Here is a 22,501-nt window from a genome sequence, read left to right on the forward strand (position 1 = left end):
TCCTACGCCCTACCATTATTGTTCTTATCACAGTGGAGGGCGGTGAGTCAGACTCACATGAACTCCTCATCTTTTGTGGTCCGTATGCGCACGTAGGCATCTATGACAGATGGCTTTCGGACTGTCTCACAGCGAACATACTCTTTCCCCTCTTCATCTCGAAAAGTACGATAAATCTTGAGACAACGGCCAGTGGCAGAAGAGTTAAGGCTAGTCACAGAAGCTGTGTCATCATCTCTGTGATTGTTTCCTGCTGCTGCTGAGCCTGCTGCTGCAAGGCAGGAAAAGATTTCCACACATTCTTCCCCCTAGCACCCAAATGGCCACTTTCCTGGGGTTGATGAAAACCTTGAAGCTCAACATGCCACAAAGCTACGGTTCTAACAGAAAGTATGAGTCCCCACCCACCCCCAAATACACTGATTTGTCCTTTCCTGACTTCGTTTTACCACTGCCAATGTTCCCATTTTTATAAGTATAGAGTTCTGGAAGGATCTCAAAGAACTGCATGTTTGTTATAGGGGACAGAAGAGCAGGAGCCGTATTGACTCCTCGGAGCAAGAGCGCAAGCACAGTCCAAGCAGGAAGTGGATGATGAGCACATTAAAGAAAAACACCCAAGCACCCAAAGGGAGAAATAGTACCACAGAAACAAACTGAGTCTTAAGGCCAGCGTATGCTTCTCAAACTTTAATATGAATGAGTAAGGATCAGTTGGGATCTCATTAAGCGACAGATTCTAATTCAGTGGATTTGGGAAGCCTGAGGTCCTGCATGTATAACAAGCTCTCATGTGATGTAGACACTGCTGGTCCAGGACACCGGTAAAAAAGCTTTATCACATCTTTACAAAGTAATCAGAATAATAAAATTACACAAAGTTTTTACAGAGAGAAGGAAACAAAGGGAAGACTCTATGAGTGAGAATAGTCATTTAAATCATCTTCAGACTTTATCCTCTCAGCACCTACATCCATGTTTTCAATTGCACGTTTGACATACATACTGGGGAGAGTTAATGGAACCCCAGATTCCACATATTGCACCTTCCCGTCTTAATATTGCTTTTTTCTTTAAAAGTTAATACTTTAATTAGTGGTGTCACCATCTTTCTAGCAAACCCAGAATGAACTCTTAAGTTCACCTTGGTTTTTTGTCCTCTTTTCATTCCCAATACCCATATCCCAAACCAACCCCGAATTTCATCACCCCCACCCTCAAATTCTACAATTTTTGATTGGTAATTTTAAACCCTTTTTTACGGTCTAAGACTCCTCTGAGAATCTTCCGAGAGTCATGGATCTTCTCCTCAGTTATTAGTGTGAAGTTTATACTTTTTAAATCCTCCTTTTTTTGGCCTGTCTGTCTATGAAGCCACTAGCCTCACCCAGTAGCATCCGCTGTAGTTCCTTCCGCTCCTGCTCCTCCCGTTCTCGTGACAGCTGAGAGCTGGTTTTTTTATTCTGCAACATATTCTCAATGTTCTTTCCCATTTCTTCAAAGTCACTGTCTTCAGCTGAACTGCTATCTGTATCCGTTGACAAGACTTCAGTTGATGACAAAACCCTAAAAAGAGAAAAAAAATGTTAAACTAAGACAAGGGGAAATAGGAAAAAGCTGAACAAATACGGTTTTAGGCGAGAGTAGGAAATTGAAAAATCAACTTTAAAAAGGAATACTCAAAATCCACCAAGACATGGGACCCTAACAGAAAAGCTTTACAAAGCTTTCCTGGACATTTAGTTAACAAGGCAAGTTTGAAATATGAAGTAGTATAGCGCTTCCTATTCAGAATCCCTGGGAGAAGCCTGAGAAACGAACCGGCACACTGCTCATTTTCAATAGGACATCACCATTTTCTCCCCAGTATGCCTTCAGAAAAAAACACACCTGTCCCTTATCACCATTGTGGTGGTTTCCAGGTCCAAGGAGACCACCACAGTCGCCATGGAACCAAAGTACAAACCTAGCACCTCTTGACATTCAAAACCTCTGCCAAGTTGCTTTGGAGGGAGTAGGTTCTCTAGCAGTATTACGAACAGATACCACCCCGAAATCTAGATACCTGACTACCTAAATCACATTATTGGGTGACCGACCTCCTGTTCACTATAAAATAGTGTCTGGGACCCCACCCCTCCTTCCAGCTTGGACTTTCTGCAACACTGAAAGAACATACTTGTTCTGTAGATCAAAGATGCGCTGACACTCCTCTTTGTAACGTTCCTGATGCTCAGCCACAGAGAATCTTGATCCACGGGCAAATTTACTCATGGGCCCTTCCCCAGAGCGGGCCTGTTCTGTTGACATTGTGCGTACCACATCGATCACTTCCCAGCGGGACAACTTTTTAATCTACGAGAGAGAGACACACACATACAAACCCGTACACAAATCATCCAGGGATCTCAAAGAAGAAACCAAAGCACACACAGAGGGAGACAAAAAAAATTCACCCAAAGCAGGTTCAACCGAAAACTCTGGGAAAGCTAACTCCTGAAAAAGTATTTGAGATCCAGCGTGCTACAATTTGCACCATGAAATTCTTCAGACAGTTCCTTACATCTGCCTCCTAGCTGTTCCCTCTTTACACAAAGCACCTAGGAGCCTTTAAGTTTTCCTCTTCCACACTCACCTCTTCCTCAGGCACACCGAATTTACGTAGAAGTTGCTTGGCATTTTTCAGAGAGAGGCGACGAAGGTCCGCATCTGTTCCTGTCACTGTCTTCTTGACTGGCTGAGGCTCCTTATCATCCTACCCCCAAAACAAAATAAGACAGATAAGAATCCCAGTAAGTGTAACTTGTTATAATAGATGTCGATTCTAAATTCATCCTGTCACCTTAACCGCTTTCCAGATCCTCTGTCCCATTCATCTACACTATTTAAGCTCCGTTTCCTCCTCCCTTCATTTTCACCTGCTAGAAAGTCATCAGTCTCAACAGTCTCACCTTCTGCTGTGTTGGTTTGTTCGGAATCTTCACGTAGGAAAATCCTTCACCACACCCGGTAGGATCTGCCACCCCAGTCACCTCCAAGAGACACTTGCCCTTCATGGCAGCAATGAAGGCCCTTGTGGTGTTCCAAGGAGCAGTGCGAACCTGAGGCATAAAAAAAGATCCTAAGGGTTATGGGAAACTACTGTATGTCTAGCCATACTTAGCTGAAATAATTACAGTAACATACAATTTGATGCTTTCTTAAACTGTCCACAAAGTCCAACAGTTACATAAAGCTACCCAGTACTCAGCTTGCTGTTTGTCTTTCACATGGTACTTAAATCATGTTATTAAATAAAGGTCAAGTTCTCAGGCAGTGTGAGGAGGAATATGTGGAATAGTGATGCCCTCTTCCCCCATATCACCTGGACTTAACTGAGAGTTTTCAGACACTTGTCTGCAACCTCAGGATGTACAAAGAGGTGAGGTAGATTGATGACTGCATCTGATTGTCCAATTGCTCAAATGGCTTTAGAATGACCTGTGTAGTCTCCTAATTAGATGTTAAACGTGCTTTATGAGGCACTGAACCCAACTCTGGCAGCACTAAACCGAAGTTGCTTCTACCTCTGCCACTGATGTGGTAACAAAAACCCGTCCTCTCCAGGGCCCCTAAATAGTGTTTACCAACCCCACAAAATAATCAGGGAATTAAGACAAGGTCAGTCAAGAGTACACATAACTAGCCAGAAAGTGGCCAATTCTCTAGATTCAAGATTCAGTCTTGAAGGCCATTCAAACAGACTCCCTAATTTCCAAAATTCTTAGATATCCAAACATTTTTCACTCCAACCTCAAAGGGTATACCAGTGGTTCTTTACACATTCCATCTAACCTCATTTACAATCATTCACTCACTTATTGCGTGACTAACTGAATATCTACCACATGCCAGCACTACTTCTTCATGGACCTCATATTAGTGAGGAAAAGAGACAACCAACCAACCAAATTCAACACTGCATGATCAGCGCGCCATGACAGGAGAGAACGAAGTACTATACGCACATAAAGACAAGAATGATGATCCAATGTGAATGAAGGGTGAGAGTGAGGGTGAGAGTCAGGGAAAACTAAGAGAATGTAACTTGCAGAGGAAGGTCAGATGGTAGAAGAGGAAAGAAAACATTCTAGGCAAACAGAATAACAGTTACAAAATCCTGAAAAGCAACAGAAAGGAATTTAGGGAGCCAATTGAGTGTTAGTATGTTTGCAGCTTAGAGTACAAGATGGGCAATGACAGGAGATGAGAGGAGGTTAGGGTTATATACAACACCTAAATCCTGCAAATCCTTGTAAATCATGTTAAGGACTTCTTCCTCAAAGAAATAAGGACCCGGGACTTCTGCCAAGATGGAGGCATAGGTGGAAACACTGTGCCTTCTCCCACAACCAAGTTCGAATACAACAAAGGTTTGGAGAACAAAGATGCAGCCAAAGAACAGAAAATTGAACTATACAGAAGTCCGACAACAATCAACCATTCAACCAAGACCAGTAAGAGGAGCAGAGCCAGCAGCGGAGCAGGAACGGGCAGGAAGAATCCCCCGACCCCAGGCACCTAGGCAGCCCCGAGTTGGGTGGACCAAGTGAGGGCGCAGAGCAGCAGGCTGGCTGTGGTCACACATTCGAGCACAGATAAACCAGCAGAGGAGTGAGCAATGAGACAGATCACACAAGCCCCAGCGGCGAACCCAGCACGGTGGGCTGACCTCGGTCGCACCATGAAGCGCAGTGGGACAGATCATGCAGGCCCTGGCGGTGGCAGCGGCAGCAGGAAGCAGCAGAGGGGCCGCCGTTGCTTTCCTTTGACCCCGCCCCCACATACAGCATCACAACCCAGCAACTGAGTGGCCCGGCCCTGGTGAACACCTAGGGCTCTGCCCCTCATACATAACAGGCACAAACAGTCCAAAATATGGCTCAAGAAGAACTCAAAGCCCCAGAGCCGATAACTCTAAGCAAAAAAGAAATAGCCAACCTCTCATATGCACAGTTCAAAACACTGGTGATCAGGATGCTCACAGAACTGGTTGATTTTAGAGGAACACATGAAGGCTAAACTAATTGAAATGAAGGGAAATGAACAGGAAACCAATAGTGATGGAAAGGAAACTGGGACTCAGATCAAGGGAGCTGACCAGAAGGAAGGAAGAAATGACCAAACAGAAAAGAAGGAAGAGACAAGAATTCAAAAAAATGAGGAGAGGCTTAGGAACCTCCAGGACATCTTGAAACGTTCCATCATCTGAATTATAGGGGTACAAGAAGGGTAAGAGGAAGAGCAGCAAGTAGAAAAGGTATTTGAACAAATAAATGAGAACTTCCCCAGTCTGGCAAAGGAAATAGACTTCTAGGAAATCCAAGAAGCTCACAGAGTCCCAAAGAAGTTGGACCCGAGAAGGAACACACCAAGGCACATCATCATTACATTAGCCAAGTTGAAAATGAAGGAGAGAATCCTAGAAGCAGCAAGAGATAAGGGGACAGTCACCTACAAAGGAGTTCCCATCAGACTGTCAGCGGATTTCTCCAAAGAGACCTTCCAGGCAAGAAGGGGCTGGAAAGAAGTATTCCGAGTCATAAAATCAAAAGACCTACAGCCAAGATTGCTCTATCCAACAAAGCTTTCATTTAGAATGGAAGGACAGATAAAGTGCTTCTCATATAAGATCAAATTCAAGGAGTCCATCATCACCAAGCCCTTATTATAGGAAATGCTAAAGGGACTTATCTAAGAAAAGGAAGATAAAAAATAGGAACAGTGAAAGGACAGCAAACTCACAGTTATTAACAACCACACCTAAAACAAAAGCAAACCAAGAGGACAGCTAGATCAGGAGCAGAACCATAGAAATGAAGAACACATGGAGGGTTAGCAACAGGGGAGTGGGAGGAGGAGAAGGGGGGAGAAGATACAGAAAATTAAGTAGCACAGATGGTAGGTAGAAAATAGATAGGGGGAGGGCAAGAATAGTAGAGGAAATATAGAATATGAAGAAATTGATAGACGTGGTCATAAACTAAAGGGGGTAATGGTGGGGGAGGGGGTGTTCAGGGTGGAGGGAAATGAAGGGGGGCAATAGAACAACAACTGTAATGGTATAATCAATAAAATATATTTAAAACAACAACAGCAACAACGAAAAGTTGAATGATCTGCCCTGGCTGGTGTAGCTCAGTGGAGTGAGCACAGGCCTGCAAACCAGATGATCATGGTTCAATTTCCAGTCAGGGTACATGCCTGGGTTGCGGGCCAGGTCCTCAGTTGGGGGCACATGAGAGGCAACCACACATTGATGTTTCTCTCCCACTCTTTCTCCTTCCCTTCCCCTCTTTCTAAAAATAAAATAAAATATTTTTTAAAAAGTTGAATGATCTCTTAAAGGAAAAATTTGATCATACCACTGTTTAGGCCCAAAGACACCCATTGGGTCCTTCTTTCTTTCTTTTTCTTTTTCTTTTTTTTTTTTTTACATATAACATTACATTCATTTCAGGTATGCAACATGATTCAACATTTTTATTTATTACAAAATGATCAGCACAATAAGTCTAGTTGACATCCATCACCACAATTTTTTTCCTTGTGATGAGGAAGGAAAAAATACTTACACATTTTTAAAATATATATTTATTTATTTATCTTTAGAGGGGAGGGGAAGGGAAGGAGAGAGGAAGAGAAACATCGATGTATGGTTGCTCCTCATGCATCCCCTGCTGGGAACTGGCCCCTGCTGGGAACTGGCCTGCAACCCAGGCATGTGCCCTGACTGGAAATTGAACCATGATCATCTGGTTTGCAGGCCTGTGCTCACTCCACTGAGCTACACCAGCCAGGGCAGATCATTCAACTTTTCGTTGTTGCTGTTGTTGTTTTAAATATATTTTATTGATTATACCATTACAGTTGTTGTTCTATTGCCCCCCTTCATTTCCCTCCACCCTGAACACCCCCTCCCCCACCATTACCCCCTTTAGTTTATGACCACGTCTATCAATTTCTTCATATTCTATATTTCCTCTACTATTCTTGCCCTCCCCCTATCTATTTTCTACCTACCATCTGTGCTACTTAATTTTCTGTATCTTCTCCCCCCTTCTCCTCCTCCCACTCCCCTGTTGCTAACCCTCCATGTGTTCTTCATTTCTATGGTTCTGCTCCTGATCTAGCTGTCCTCTTGGTTTGCTTTTGTTTTAGGTGTGGTTGTTAATAACTGTGAGTTTGCTGTCCTTTCACTGTTCCTATTTTTTATCTTCCTTTTCTTAGATAAGTCCCTTTAGCATTTCCTATAATAAGGGCTTGGTGATGATGGACTCCTTGAATTTGATCTTATATGAGAAGCACTTTATCTGTCCTTCCATTCTAAATGAAAGCTTTGTTGGATAGAGCAATCTTGGCTGTAGGTCTTTTGATTTTATGACTCGGAATACTTCTTTCCAGCCCCTTCTTGCCTGGAAGGTCTCTTTGGAGAAATCCGCTGACAGTCTGATGGGAACTCCTTTGTAGGTGACTGTCCCCTTATCTCTTGCTGCTTCTAGGATTCTCTCCTTCATTTTCAACTTGGCTAATGTAATGATGATGTGCCTTGGTGTGTTCCTTCTCGGGTCCAACTTCTTTGGGACTCTGTGAGCTTCTTGGATTTCCTAGAAGTCTATTTCCTTTGCCAGACTGGGGAAGTTCTCATTTATTTGTTCAAATACCTTTTCTACTTGCTGCTCTTCCTCTTACCCTTCTTGTACCCCTATAATTCAGATGATGGAACGTTTCAAGATGTCCTGGAGGTTCCTAAGCCTCTCCTCATTTTTTTGAATTCTTGTCTCTTCCTTCTTTTCTGTTTGGTCATTTCTTCCTTCCTTCTGGTCAGCTCCCTTGATCTGAGTCCCAGTTTCCTTTCCATCACTATTGGTTTCCTGTTCATTTCCCTTCATTTCAATTAGTTTAGCCTTCATGTGTTCCTCTAAAATCAACCAGTTCTGTGAGCATCCTGATCACCAGTGTTTTGAACTGTGCATATGAGAGGTTGGCTATTTCTTTTTTGCTTAGAGTTATCGGCTCTGGGGCTTTGAGTTCTTCTTGAGCCATATTTTGGACTGTTTGTGCCTGTTATGTATGAGGGGCAGAGCCCTAGGTGTTCACCAGGGCCGGGCCACTCAGTTGCTGGGTTGTGATGCTGTATGTGGGGGCGGGGTCAAAGAGGAGCAATGGCAATCCCCTCTGCTGCTTCCCGCTGCTGGGGCCTGCTCGGTCTGTCTCACTGCTCGCTCCTTTGCTGGTTTATCTGCGCGAGAATGTGTGAGCGCAGTCAGCCTGCCGCCTTGCGCCCTCACTGGGTTTGCCTGATGCTACCCCAGCTGCTTGCGCGCCTGGGTCAGGGGATCCTTCCTGCCCGACCCTGCTCCGCTGCTGGCTCTGCCCCTCTTACCGGTCCGGTTGAACGGTTCATTGTTGTCGGACTTCCCAACGGACTTCCGTATAATTCAATTTTCTGTTCTTTGGCTGTGTCTTTGTTCACCAAATCTTTGTTGTATTCAAACTTGGTTGTGGGAGAAGGCACAGTGTTTCCACCTACGCCTCCATCTTGGCGGAAGTCCTCTAGATCATTCAACTTTTTAACAAATGGTTCTAGAATAACTGGACATTCATTCATATATAAAAAAAGAACCTTAATCTATACCATGCACACTATACAAAAATTAACTCAAACGATCTAAACATAAGATGTAAAACAATAAAACTATCCATATACACAACTTGTATAAATTTCAATATAATTACAAATTTAAAGAAGACAGACAGAAAGAACATATATTTTAAATAAATGGTGCTGGGGAAGTAGAATATCCATATGCAAAATAATAACATTGAACCTTCACCTTACAACATATAAAAAAATTAACTCAGCCCTGGCTAGTGTAGGTCAGTGTACTGAGTGTGGGCCTGTGAACCAAAGGATCACAGTTCAATTCCTAGTCAGGGCACATGCCTGGGTTGCAGGCCAGTTCCCAGCACGGGATGTGCAAGAGGCAACCATACATTGATATTTCTCTCCTTCTCTCCTTTCCTTCCCTTCTAAAGATAAATAAAATCTTTTTTAAAGAGACTATAAAGGGTAAAAAAAATTAACTCAAAAGAGATCAAAGATCTAAACATGATCGAAAAATATAAAACTCTTAAAAGAAAACATGAGGGGAAAGTTTCATGACATTGGATTTGGCAATGATTTCTTGGATGTGGAGCCAAAAGCACAAACAACAAAAATAAAATTAGATAAACTGGGCTACATCCAAATGAAGAACATCTCTGCATCAACGGACACAAGAGAGTGAAAAGGCAACCTACTGAATGGAAGGAAATATTTGCATAACAGCTAATGAGAGGTTAATATCCAGAACATATAGAGAACTCCTACAACTCAACAACAGAAAACAAACAATCCAATTCGAAAATGGGCAAAGGACTTGAATAGACATTTCTTACAAGAAGACATACAAATGTCCAACGAGCGCATGAAGAGATGCTCATTACCACTAATCATTAGGGAAATGCAAATCCAAACCACAATGAGATACCACATCACACCCATTAGGATGGCTACTATCAAAGGACAATAAATAGCCCTGGCTGATGTGCCTCAGTGGATTGAGCACGGGCCTGCAAACCAAAGGGTTACCAGTTTGATTCCCAGTCAGGGCACTTGCCTGGGTTGTAGGCCAGATCCCCAGTTGGGAACACATGAGGGGCAACCACACACTGATGTTTCTCTCCCTCTCTTTGTCCTTCCCTTCCCCTCTCTCTAAATAAAATATTTTTAAAAATCAATAAATAACAAGTGCTGGCAAAAAAATGAAATAACCGAAACTATTACTATTGATAGGAATATAAAATGGTGCAGCTGCTTTGGAAAACAGTATTGATGTTCCTCCAAAAAACTAAAAATAGAACTACCACACGATCCAGTAATCCCACTTAGGAGTATATATGCTAAAGAACTGAAAGCAGGTCTTAAACAGGTATCTGCACACCCATGTTCATAACAGCACTATTCACAACAGCCAGGAGATGGAAACACCCATCGTCCGTCTATGGATAAATAAACAAACAATGGAATATTATTGAGCCTTAAAAGGAAGAAAATTCTGACACGTTACAACCTGGACAAACCTTAAGAATGCTAACGCTACAGGAAATAAACTAATCACACCAAAGCAAATATGATATGATTCCACTTTGGTGAAGTACCTAGGGCAGTAACATTCATTGAGACAGAAAGTAGAATCGTGGTTGGTTGCCAGGGGCTGGAGAAGGCGGGGCTGGGGAGGTACCATTGAATGGATACTAGAATGCCAGTTTTACAAGATGAAGAGTTTTAGAGATTGGATGTACAACGATGTGAAGGTACTAACATTACTGAACCATACACTTAAAGATTAAGATGGTAAACTTTATATTAGGTATATTTTACCACAATTAAAACGAAGAAAGAGTGCATACTATATGATTCCCTTTATCTAAAATTCTAGAAAATGGAAAGGAACCTATAGTGACAGAAAACAGATCAGTAGTTGTCAGGAGACAGGGAGGGTAGAGAGAAGATTTCAAAGGGGCACTAAGAAACTTTTGGGAGTGGCAGATATGCTTGTTATCTTGTCATGAGGATTTCACAGGTGTGAACATACATCAAAACATACCAAATAGTACATTTTAAATATGTGCTGTTCATTCTATGCCACTCACATTGCAATAAAGATGTTTTTTAAAAAGACAAATGGGGTATACTAACAAAAATTAGTGTAAAACATTACCTCATCATCAATCTTCATCTGGAAATCTTCCTCATTTTCTTCTTCTGGAGCAAAAAAGGACTTCTCACCATAGCCAGCATCCTGGCGGGAGACAAATCCATCCATAAATCAATCAATTAGAAAACACAAAGCGCAAGTTTCACTGAATACCAAGTGCAGAATATCAAAGCACGTTTTTCACACAGAGTGAACTTTGTAAAATCTTTGCTGTATCTGTCACCATTCTACATCCTTGGGTTATCAGAAGATACAGGAAGCTAAATAGAAATGCTCATTACCTCAGTGGGACAGAGTTGTACTGTCTCACCCTAGCTAGATCTTTCCTATTCCGGCCTTGTAAAGATACTGTGCTGCTTTAAACCACATGTGCAGCATCACCATCACCTCTGCCCACCTGGAAAGCTGTGGCAAACCACCAAGAAATACTTTCCCTGTTGACATACCTGTCTTGTAAAGAACAGAATTTAAAGTCTCCACCCAATGGATGAGCAACCATTTTCAAGGCAAGATAATCTCTCCTAAGTCCCTCATTAAGCCTTTCCACTGATACTTAGCTACACTGTAATTTCCCCCAGAACTGATGTACCTCACACGGCTAGAATTTCCCAATAACTGGTGATAATCTAGTAACCATTATTTCTAAACCAGCGAGAACAGGCTTTGTCCTGTCTCTCTGAAAAAAACTCACAGGCATAGGCAGTGCCCAAGAGGAAGAGGCTCACCTTCAGTCGCTGCTCTGCGGCTATCATGCTATAATAAGCACAGCACTGCTCTGGAGACACCATAGCTCTGATCTCCTCTTCGGTTGGTAAACGGAAATCAGACTTCAGCACCCACCAATTTGAATCCATTCCTAGAAAAGAGAGACAGAAAGAGAGAGAGAGAATGAGACTGTTCTTAATTCCAAGGGCCCTTTTTTTTTTTTATAAGGTAAAATTTTTTAAAAGATTTTATTTATTTATTTTAGAGACATGGGGAAGGGAGGGAGAAAGAGAGGGAGTGAAACATCAATGTATAGTTGCCTCTACCACACTCCATACTGGGGATATGGCCCGCAACCCAGGCATCTGCCCTGACTGGGAATCAAACCAGCGATGCTTTGGCTCACAGGCCTGCGTTCAATCCACTGAGCTACACCAGCCAGGGCCTCCTTTTTTTTTATTAAGATTTTATTTATTTATCTTTAGAGGGGAAGGGAAGGAGAGAGGGAGAGAAACATCAATGTGTGGTTGCCTCTCATGCATCCCCTGCGGGGAACTGGCCTGCAACCCAGGCATGTGTCCTGACTGGGAATCAAACCTGTGACCCTTTGCTTCACAGGCCTGCACTCAATCCACTGAGCTACACCAGCCAGGGCCCCAGGGCCCTTTTATTGACAGCAACAGGGATAGCAAGCCAAGACTGAACCAGGCAATGTCCTGGGAGGTACCAAGCCTAGCCACAGTTATCTTGAGTAGCCAAGAAAACCCCTGCTGCTAGGTTTCCTACATCTCACATAAGACATCCACCAATCTCACTGAACTCCCTGGCAGGCAAAATCAAAAAGCAATCAGAGCTTCCATAAGTGAAAGATTTGCTCCCCCTTCCTTTTGATTATCATCAATTTCTATTTCTATTTTATTAGCTGTATGCTTATCCTTTAACTGAAAGCCATAATTCCTTTCTTGGAAAGAGGCAGAGAAGACAAATGATTAGTCACAACTGATGACCTGTGCGTTTGAAGTCAGCGCAGAGCTTTAGCCTCTTCCGGATGCTACTTTCTGAATGAGAAGGAAAAGCTTTCTTAATATCTTCCATCCGGATCCGCCGTGGCCGATCTGTACTCTTCCAGAAGAGGCGGTAAATAAAAACCTGCCCAATAAACCAAAAAATTGTTATGTGACAAAGTAAAGGATAAAAGTCACCAGGGCCCCTTCACCTGCTAAGCCCCTACGTGTTTTGATCTTTCTGGGTGGGCCCCCAAATACATACACCCTTTTACCTGGAGAAAGTCTCGAATATGTGTATTAGCCCTTTTGGAGTTGGGCCCAGGAACTTCAAACAAGGGGCACTGCTGGCCAACCACAAAGATATCCACTAATTCTCGAATATAGTAACCTTGCCTCGTCCGAATGATAAGGAAATCTGTTTCTGGCATCTTATGAAGATAAATTGGGGCACGAAAAAGATTGTTCTCAAATGCCTAAAGAAAATAAAAACACAAAAGTAATATATAGAGAAACTCTGGCAAATTTGATTTAGTCAACTGATGATAAAGGTAAATCATGCTAATTTGCTCTCCATCGCCATTATGCCATCAATCCAGTATCGTTATAAACAAATTACAATATAGAATAGCAAAGACAATGATAGACTAGACAGGGACTAGACAGGTAATTTTCCCCCACTGGCAATTTTTCGGAGTTAGTAGTGAGGAAACTAAAGGATCTGGATTCAAATGACACTGACTGCTCTGCTGCTGCTCACTACTTTCACAGAGAAGTGAAAATCTCTGAGCTTACATTTCCTCACACACAAAACTGAGATACTTAAAATGCCTAACACCTCACAGGATTGCTATAAAAATGATATACGAAAATCACTCTAAAAACAAACAGGTACTATACTAGCTACCCTAGACACCAGAACAGGCCCTGACATAATACAGGACAGAACAAACCATTTGTTAAATAAATTAATTTTAAAAGGGGGGGGAAGGGGCTGGGATGGGAGTTAAAGACAGAAAACTGTGCTTGAACAATGATTAAATTAAAAAAAACACACAAATGAAGTAGAAAGCGTGCTAGAGAAGACATTAAACACACAGGACAAAAATCGTTCGAGCTTCAGTAGCAGTCAGATGGGGATCTCCTGTCACAGGAAGCCTGCGATTCCAAGGAGAGACTTAACAGAAAACCAGAGAAGTGGACAGAAAGAAGAAATATCTTCAATAAATGGGTGTGCAAAGAAAATTCTAAATGGGAAAAGTAGAGAGAGAAAAAAGTTAGAGAAGATTTTAAAAAGGATCTTTAAGAGACTACAAATGAAGGGGATAGATTGGTAGAAAACCTCAAAAGGAAGTTAAGGGCAAGAACGCCAGGAACAATATAAAAATAATACCCACAATATGGTGGGACTATAGATGTAGAGGATAAAGAAAAAAAGGCTTTGCAGATGTTTTCGGAGAATGAGTGATAGTAATAATGAATCAAACTCCATACGAGAGTAGGGAAATGATTAAGAAAAAAGGAGTGGAGGGAAAAAGGTAGGAAAGTACCAATGATTTCCTCACGTCATTTGTGGACCTCTATAGTTCCCCTTCACAAAATATGAGAAAGCTAGGTTACCAGAGGGCCTCGCTACATCAATGAGCACAAGGAGGGGGTAAAAAAAACAACTCTTCACTGTGGCTGGGGACTATCAGGTCCAGGTGTGGTTCAATACTCAAAATGACAACTAATACAGTCAAAACACACCAATTTTACACATAGAAATCAAAATTAACTATAGCAAATTATCACCCAACGTCGACTCCCCCACGCTACCCAGATACTTCTGGACTTCTTACCCAGTGTGTATTTTTTTTTAAAAAAAACAACTATTTTTAATTAAGCTTATGAATAATATAATTAGGAGCTACTATTTTAAAAAGATCAAAAAATTGGATTACACTGATCTTCCCTGTGCTTCATGTATGACGCACAATTTCTCAACCAACTAGAGCTGGCCCTTTCTGAGCTAACTGGCTAGTCAATGTCAACTCCCTTAAGAAGACCTTATAACAAGGAAGAATTCCTCACCTGCAGCAACTGGCCAGGATGGAGGGAGCCCAGGAAAGGAGATGTATGGCAGTAAACAGTTTCTCCGTATTTACAATCTGGGGCTCCGGGATCTTTTCCAGGTTTCTATAAGGAACACAGCAGACTCAGTTACTACCTCAGAATATAATCCATACACCTGCACAAAATATTCCATGACCACAGTATTTTACTAATATTACAAACTGCAAGAAAGATACCATTCCTTCCTCCCAAGAAATTTATAGTATAAAAAAGACAAAAGACAAGGTCACAGATTATCGCTGTATATATAACTATAGCTATATTAATAGAGATTTTCTGAGAACAGATTTTCTGAGCAGAGACTTACCCGCTTATAATAGTTTTTTATCTTGGTTGCCATGCCAACCTGCATCATTAATGGCCCATTTTCCTCACTGTATTCTGCTAGAATAAGATCTCCATCTTTGCCTGTGAGGTCCTGAGGTGTGCGCATGAAAAACATCTCTCCACCGCCTGAAGCCTGCCTCTCTTGTTCTCTCATCTGCCCAGAACAAAGAGAATGCTGTCTAGCTCCTGATAAGACAATAACTATACATTTTAATGGCGTTCATTCTGAGACAATGACACTGAAAACAATTTCACCTTATCTCGTTTCAATTTCACTGCAAAATTCTTCAAACATATGAACCTTTGTTATCCCACATCCTAGATACCAATGTTTACACCTTGCCTATGTTTTACCCAGGACGACATCTCTACAGATATTGCTGAACCATTTTTGAGAGCTGCAGTCATCATGACATTTCCATTTCACACTTAAGTATTTTCACATGCATCTCCCCTAAGAATAAGGACACTCTTCTAGATACCCACAATGACGTTCTAGCACATCTTCAAAAATAAACAATAATTCCCTAGTATCATCTCATGTCCAGTCTGTTTCCCCAATTTATACTTTACTGCTAACTTTCACAGCTGTTTTCTCTCTACCCAGAGCTCAATCGTACCTTAGCCTTCTTTTTTATGTGCTTTAGCAACGGCTGGACGGAGTGCGGACCCGGCTGAGACAGCGCTCCAAAGGAGTACTTCTTCAGAGGTGGCCGATGGAACTGCCGCAGTTTGATGGGCCCCATGTGCGTGGGAAAGAAGGGCTGCCGTAACTCCACAGCAGGGATGGAGTGCTACGACAGAAAATACAGACTCTAATTAAATACAATACTAACCCCGGCCCAGGCAAGATTCACCCATATATACCTCCATCAGAACGAAGCAGTGGTTCCCATCCACCACAGAAAAAAAAAGTTTTTACCTGGATAATATTTCCTCCAAAGGTACCTCGAAGACCCTGTTGCTTGGGGTAGTAATACTCATCGTTGGAGAGATTCCACGGATCTTTTACTTCTGGCTGCGACATGTTCTAATGACAGGTCATCAAAGAACCCTTAGTCAGACTTCCCTTCCCTATTACCTTTGTTCTTCTAAACACGAAGACCCCTTTCCCTGTACAGACCTGCTGTGGTTCCTCCTTGATTACGCCCGTTTTCCCTAAGAGAATTCGACTCTTCTTCAGAGATGATTCCTTTTTACTCTCCTTAGAGGGGGAGTTGGAGGTGGCCTCTTCCTTCTCATCAGGAATTTCTAAAAATGAAACAAGAGTCACTCTGGAATTCGCCTTAAGAGTCACCTCTCCTACTGATAACTTTGCCATCCTGACCCAGATCTCTCCTGCCACCCCAAACCAGTTCTACTCCATGATTCACCCTACCCAACAAACTACACTCCTGACATCTCAAGGGGGTCAGGAGTGTACTTTCCAACATTCCTACACTGTGCATTTTCCCTAAACAATACACAAATACTGAAAACTGACCACAACTTTGCTCCCTCAAACTGCTACCTAGAAGCTTCTAGTCTTGACCTTCACAACCCTTCTAATTTCTTCCAGCTCCCTGACATTAGCTGCAAGATGTCGATCATGGAGGAGTAACATTGGCCCCTGCCAGTACCATACCCAAAATGAGGTTCTCATCATTGGGATCAAGTGTCAAAACAGGAGGCTCCAAGAACCGGGGCATGGCCTGAGCATCCCAGATGATATTGTCCTCCCAGCGGCCATACACCAGCTCCTCGTTGTCAATGGGAAAAATGGAGTACCAAGGCTTGTCATCGTCCAGGGTGGCGGTAAAACCTAGTCAAAACAGAAGAAACACTCGACAACAGACAAAACATTTATGCTCATTCCAAATCATGATTCTAGCAGAGGGAAAAGGAGCAAATGATAGTAGAGTTAATCGGGTGACTGAAAAGTACTCACTCACTGAAAAGGAACCTAACACATACAGCATACGTGTCATTTTAATAAAATGTTGCAGACAAAAATGTTCACTGCAGTGTTCTCTGTAATAATCAAAATATGAATAGCCAAATGCTTAATAAGAGTGTGGTTAAATTATGGTAATAAATGATATGGTAAACTAAGCTAGTGATAGTAGTAAATATATCAGAAATATAATTGATAAATTATAAACATATCCATGTAAGAACACTATACAACTAATAAAGCACTTAGATAAAATGAGAAGAAGGAAACAACTATTTCTTAGGTTTAAAAATAAGACATTGTTTTTTTCTTCAAATTATAAAAGTAATCCAGGTTAACTGAGAAAAATTTGGAAAACAGACAAGTATAAAGAAGAAAACTGAGGGGAAGGGCCTAGTTAAAGAACAAGTATAAATAACCCATGGACATGGGGGACTGACTGTGGAAGTGGGTGGTCAGCAGGGAGAGCAATGGGGGAAATTGGGACCACTGCAGTAGAACGACAATAAAAACAGAAGAAAACTGAAATTTGTGATCTTACAAACCAGAAATAACCACTTTAAACCCTATAGTATATTTTCTTTCAGTCAGTTTTCTATGTTTATATAGTGTGTTTTTCTCACTTGCACAAACAGGATATTAAATATGCTACTTCACATCTTTTTTTTTGTCTCATTCTTTTTTTTAAGATTTTATTTATTTATCTTTAGAGGGGAAGGAGAGAGGGAGAGAAACATCAATGTATGGTTGCCTTTTGTGCGTCCCCTGCTGGGAGTTGGCCTGCAGGGAACCCGCCTGCAACCCAGGCATGTGCCCTGACTGGGAATCGAACCGCGATCCTCTGATTCGCAGGCCCGTGCTCAATACACTGAGCTACACCAGCCAGGTATTTTATTTTTTAATTTTATTTATTTATCTTAAGAGGGGAAGGGAAGGAGAGAGAAGGAGAGAAATATCAATGTATGGTTGCCTCTCATGCGCCCCCTGCTGGGAACTGGCCTGCAACCCAGGCATGTGCCCTGACTGGGAATCGAACTGCGATCATGTGGTTCGCAGGCCCACGCTCAATCCACTGAGCTACACCAGCCAGGGCGACACAGAATGTTTATACTGAGAAAAACACACTATACAAACTGTACCTGTAGAGATGAACTCATCTACATATATACACAGAAAATAGAAAATTGAAAACAAAAATACACCAAAAAGTAAAAGGTGATGATAATCTCTGGATAGGATTACCAGTGATTTTTGATACTGTATTGCATTTTCAAAGTTTTCTACATAGCGTGCATTTTTTTTTCATATTTCAGGAGAGAAAACGCAAATTCTAGAATGATAATGACAAAGGGGATTCGAAAACAAAAAGACTATAAAAATAAAGCACTGTTATAGTTCAGAAAGATCTTTAAACCTAAAAGTGGTTTTTACCTTTTTCTAATGAGAACTCAGAGTCCAACCCTGGCTTGTTAAAAGTGTAAAAAAAAAAACAACAAACCCGATTACGGACTAGAATCAGGGCTCAGATCTAAAATATTCAGGTGTCTCTCAGCAGCAGCAAAGATCACAGCTAAGCCCATCTAGGATTACTGAGAGGAAGGGCAGTGCTGCACCCAGCTGGCACGGAAGCATACCTTGCTGAACATTGTAAGCCATGGCATTCCTAGTCATGCTGGAAGGAAGCCAGCCTGCCAGGCTTGCACGTTGAGGTTTCGTCCCTTTGTGTTTGACATCCTCCCCATCCCAGATGATATCATCCTCCCAGTGCAACTGCGTCACCATCAGGAAGTTTTCATCTGCCAGAAGATCGACGCCACCATTCTCCCCAGGTTTCCTCAAGTCCTGTAGAAGTAGGGAAGGAACCACAAATCCCTGAATGGTCCCTGGTCAAAGTTCCCACTCCACATCCCACATCAGATACATCAAATGTGCTCCCTGACTTGAGAGGAAAAACCGAGTAACGGAGTTCCCACTCCTAGTCTAGCACAGCACTCATTTCAAAAAACAGAATCCTTGCGATGGGGCCTAGCTGCCAGAGTAATATGCCAAACCAAGCAAAAGGCTTAGCCACCTAAATCTCCCACCCAAGAAACCCTACCCAATAGCTTCCTAATTGGAAACTACAGTAAAACTGACAGGGTCCTGGGCACACTGATTCTTTTCTTGCATATGAGGGTTGCTTACCTCCATCGTTCTACTATTTATCACAGGTTCAGGTTCCACCTTTTTCAGTTTGAAGCCATAGTCAAACCCACTGCCATCTTCAGGGACACCCAGCATATCATACCACAGTCGGGCAGGCCCATAGCGCCACTCAGCCACTCTTGGTTTGGTATCTGTCACTTTATCTATATCTCCAGTTGACTGGGAAAACTTGGACTCCACAGGAGCCATCATTGTAATCTGCAGCAGAACAAAGTGGAAGTGGAAGAGGATTTCCTGATCCCAGGTGTCCTAAGGCCACTAATACGCAGGAGAACCTAGAGGAGCTAGAAGGATAATCCTTGAAACTGCACTGGAGTTAGGATACAAACAATGAAGGGACATCATGGCACACTGCCTATCATTTACACTTTCTTACTCACCAGTGTGTATATTACCATCTGCCTGCCCCCAATACTTTCCTATTATTGTACGATAGAGAAGGGACAGCTACTGGGATTAAACTCACCATTACTCATTGATAATCAACACAGGACTCTGCCTGTTATTTCCAATTTGGACATAAGCTAGGAAGGACTCCTCTAACCCACCCCCAGGTCTTACTCCCAGGTCTCTGTTTTGCCTACTTCATCATCAGAGAGACACTGCTCTGGAGGTGGTGGTGGAGCATAGTCGTAGTTCCACAAAGACTTGTGGTTGACTTCTGATTCCACTGAACACTCCGCCTCCTGAAGCTGCTCTTCCTGTATCAGCTCACGGTGCTTCTTTTTCCTCTTTCTCCGAGCACTGCGCCAAACAGATGGAACATTCTTCCCTGGTCCAAAAAGACGTAGGAAGCGTAACACCTAGAACACAGAACATGTTACTATGCCAGAGACTCAAGGTCCATTAGAAAAACAGCAGTATGTAGGTCTGGAAATTCCCTTGAGGGATCTACTCAACTGGCAGGAAGGATCAAAGGATGCTGATTTCAGATTTATAAACATTTATCCAAAAGGTCAAGAAAGTCTCTCAATAATTTGAAGTAGTTCTTTTAAAACAATAAAGACAGTTTATAATGAGAACTATATACAGCATATGTCCTACAACGTATACAACTTTTAAAAAAGACTTGACACAGCCCTGGCTGGTGTGGCTCACTGGATTGAGTGCCGGCCTACAAACCAAAAGGGTCGCTGGTTTGATTCCAGTCTAGGGCACATGCCTAAGTTGCAGGCAAGGACCCCAGCTGGGCGCGTGCAAGAGGCAACCTATCAATGTCTCTCTCTCTCTCTCTTTTTAAAAATATTTTTCTTTTTTTAATTTTTTTTTAGAGAGGAGAAGGGAAGAAGAAAGAGAGGGAGAGAAACATCAATGTGTGGTTGCCTCTCACATGGTCCCCACTGGGGGCTGGGCAGACAACCCAGCATATGTCCCGACTGGGAATCGAACCGTGACCCTTTGGTTCACAGCCCATGCTCAATCCACTGAGCTACACCAGCCAGGGCTCTCTCTTTTTTTTTAATCAATGCATCTCTCACACACCGATGTTTCTCTCCCTCTCTTTCTCCCTCCCTTTTCTAAAAATAAAAATAAATAAAATCTTTTTAAAAGACCCAATACAATGTGATTGAATAAGGAAAACTTCAGATCTTAATTCAGCATTTTAACAACAGAACTCAGTATTTAAAATAGGTCAGTGGTTTTCAATAGAGATATTCTCCATAGAACGTTACCTTGCCAGGCCGAAATTCTGGGAAAAGTTCTGTGACGCTCGGCAACAGCTTGGTGGCATCATGCTGCATAATCCCAGCCAGTGGTAGGGTCAGCTTTCCATCCTCAGTTTCTGCCTGTGTTGCTTCCTGAGGTCCCATCTCAGATTCTGAGTCAGAGGAACTACTGAAGTCCACTTTGTCTGAGGCCAAAGAGGAAGGGGCAATGATGGAGGGCAAGATGATGCCTTCTCCATCTTCAGACACTGCAACAAGGAAGAAAAACCCCCTTGGCATGTAACTGTGAGCATATTCCTCAAATTCAGCCAACACCCACTCCAGGCAATATGCATGGCTCAACGGCAGGGGATATAGTTTCAAGCACCCAGGTTACTAGGATTATGCAACCCAGAAAATTCATTCCAACTCAGTATCTCCCATCATCCCCAACTCACCTTGTACCTGGTACCCTAGGGTAGTGATGAGAGAAAACAAACACTATTACTACATTTACTACTTTCTGTAAGTATGTCAGGTTAAAGGAATATGACAAACAGCAAAATTATATAACACTGTTACACCAGTCAGGCCTCATCATGTCTGGTTTTGGAACTCACAGGCTGAAGAATTTTAAGCTCACAAAATAACGAATTTATTTAGCATAAGATAAGATATTACGACTTAAAGTTAACTGATACTATTTAGACTGCAGACTAAAAAGGAAATGACTTAAAGCTCTAATAGGAGGAATCTAGGTTAACACAAGCCTCAAAATATAATAGGATCAAACCTGTACTTTGGAATCAAAGGAGGATCAAACCTCTTCCCAATCTACTGCTGCAGATGTAGAAATAAGATTAAGACATCCCTGAAGACCCTGCCTTTGAAATCTCTGAATCTCCTGGTTGACTCTATATGACTCACACACATTCTACGGTGCCTTCCCTATTTAACCATTTCTTTCCAAAACAGTCCTCTAAACAGGTAGCTTCCAAAAATACCAGTAAGAAGATGAGTTGCTTCAGAAATTACTTAGCGAATGCTTTGAAATCCTGGGAGTCTACTCACTATCTTCTGAATCACACTTTCCAGGGATAAGAGTCAGAAAGCTGTATTTTTTTTAAAGACTTGAGGAAATTCTGATGAGTAGCCAGATTTAAGAACCACTGACCCAAACATTTTCTTAAGTGCATGCAAAAATACTGCTGTGAAATGTTTTAAAAGGAAAACTTCCCTTTCATACAGAAATTTGAGAAATGTAAGAATCACTTCTGGAAATTACAGCCTTTCCAAACAGCTTAATTTTAATACCTCTTATGTACATGCCAAAAGCCTGGACTTAGGAATGGAACTTCCTCCTCAGACAAAAGTAGACAGTCTCTGCTTACCACCAGTAATAGCATCCTGGTCCATATCCTTCTTTAATGGTCCTGGGGGTGGGGGTGGAGGAGGCATCAACTTGCAATCAATGTCTTCACAATCGGCATCATAGTCATCATCATCATAATCTACTAAAACCAAGAAGATGATCTCCTCAATACCCAGAATGTCAAACAGCCTTGAACTCCGTTGTCACTCAAGAATTTAAAGTTCCACAGGAAGCACTGTGCAAATCCTTTAAGGACACACAAGAGATGCAGCTTCTACCTTCAGAAACAGATGACGTCATGGTACTGCCAAATGCTTCGACGCTATGTATCACTATGTATACCACATAGAGGAACCGAGGGAGCGCCCGCCAGAACTGCTTAAAACCTTTGC

General features: G+C 42.2%; 1 protein-coding gene across 1 annotated transcript in view; it reads right to left on the reverse strand.

The window, feature by feature from the left end:
- Nucleotides 1-22,501, reverse strand: part of TAF1 (TATA-box binding protein associated factor 1) — a 66,631-nt gene that overhangs the window by 38,626 nt on the left and 5,504 nt on the right. The window contains 20 exon segments of the mRNA XM_037058082.1: nt 58-271; nt 1,388-1,566; nt 2,180-2,355; nt 2,636-2,755; nt 2,952-3,101; nt 10,806-10,886; nt 11,528-11,658; nt 12,515-12,656; nt 12,787-12,987; nt 14,585-14,689; nt 14,934-15,107; nt 15,574-15,747; nt 15,876-15,983; nt 16,077-16,204; nt 16,578-16,754; nt 18,521-18,728; nt 19,071-19,289; nt 19,676-19,894; nt 20,765-21,006; nt 22,129-22,248. Of these exon segments, the coding sequence (XP_036913977.1) occupies nt 58-271; nt 1,388-1,566; nt 2,180-2,355; nt 2,636-2,755; nt 2,952-3,101; nt 10,806-10,886; nt 11,528-11,658; nt 12,515-12,656; nt 12,787-12,987; nt 14,585-14,689; nt 14,934-15,107; nt 15,574-15,747; nt 15,876-15,983; nt 16,077-16,204; nt 16,578-16,754; nt 18,521-18,728; nt 19,071-19,289; nt 19,676-19,894; nt 20,765-21,006; nt 22,129-22,248 (3,268 nt within the window).

This window comes from Sturnira hondurensis, unplaced genomic scaffold (genome assembly GCF_014824575.4).
Source record: "Sturnira hondurensis isolate 20B ecotype Veracruz unplaced genomic scaffold, ASM1482457v3 Scaffold0000982, whole genome shotgun sequence".
In the NCBI taxonomy this organism is placed as follows: Eukaryota; Metazoa; Chordata; class Mammalia; order Chiroptera; family Phyllostomidae; genus Sturnira; species Sturnira hondurensis.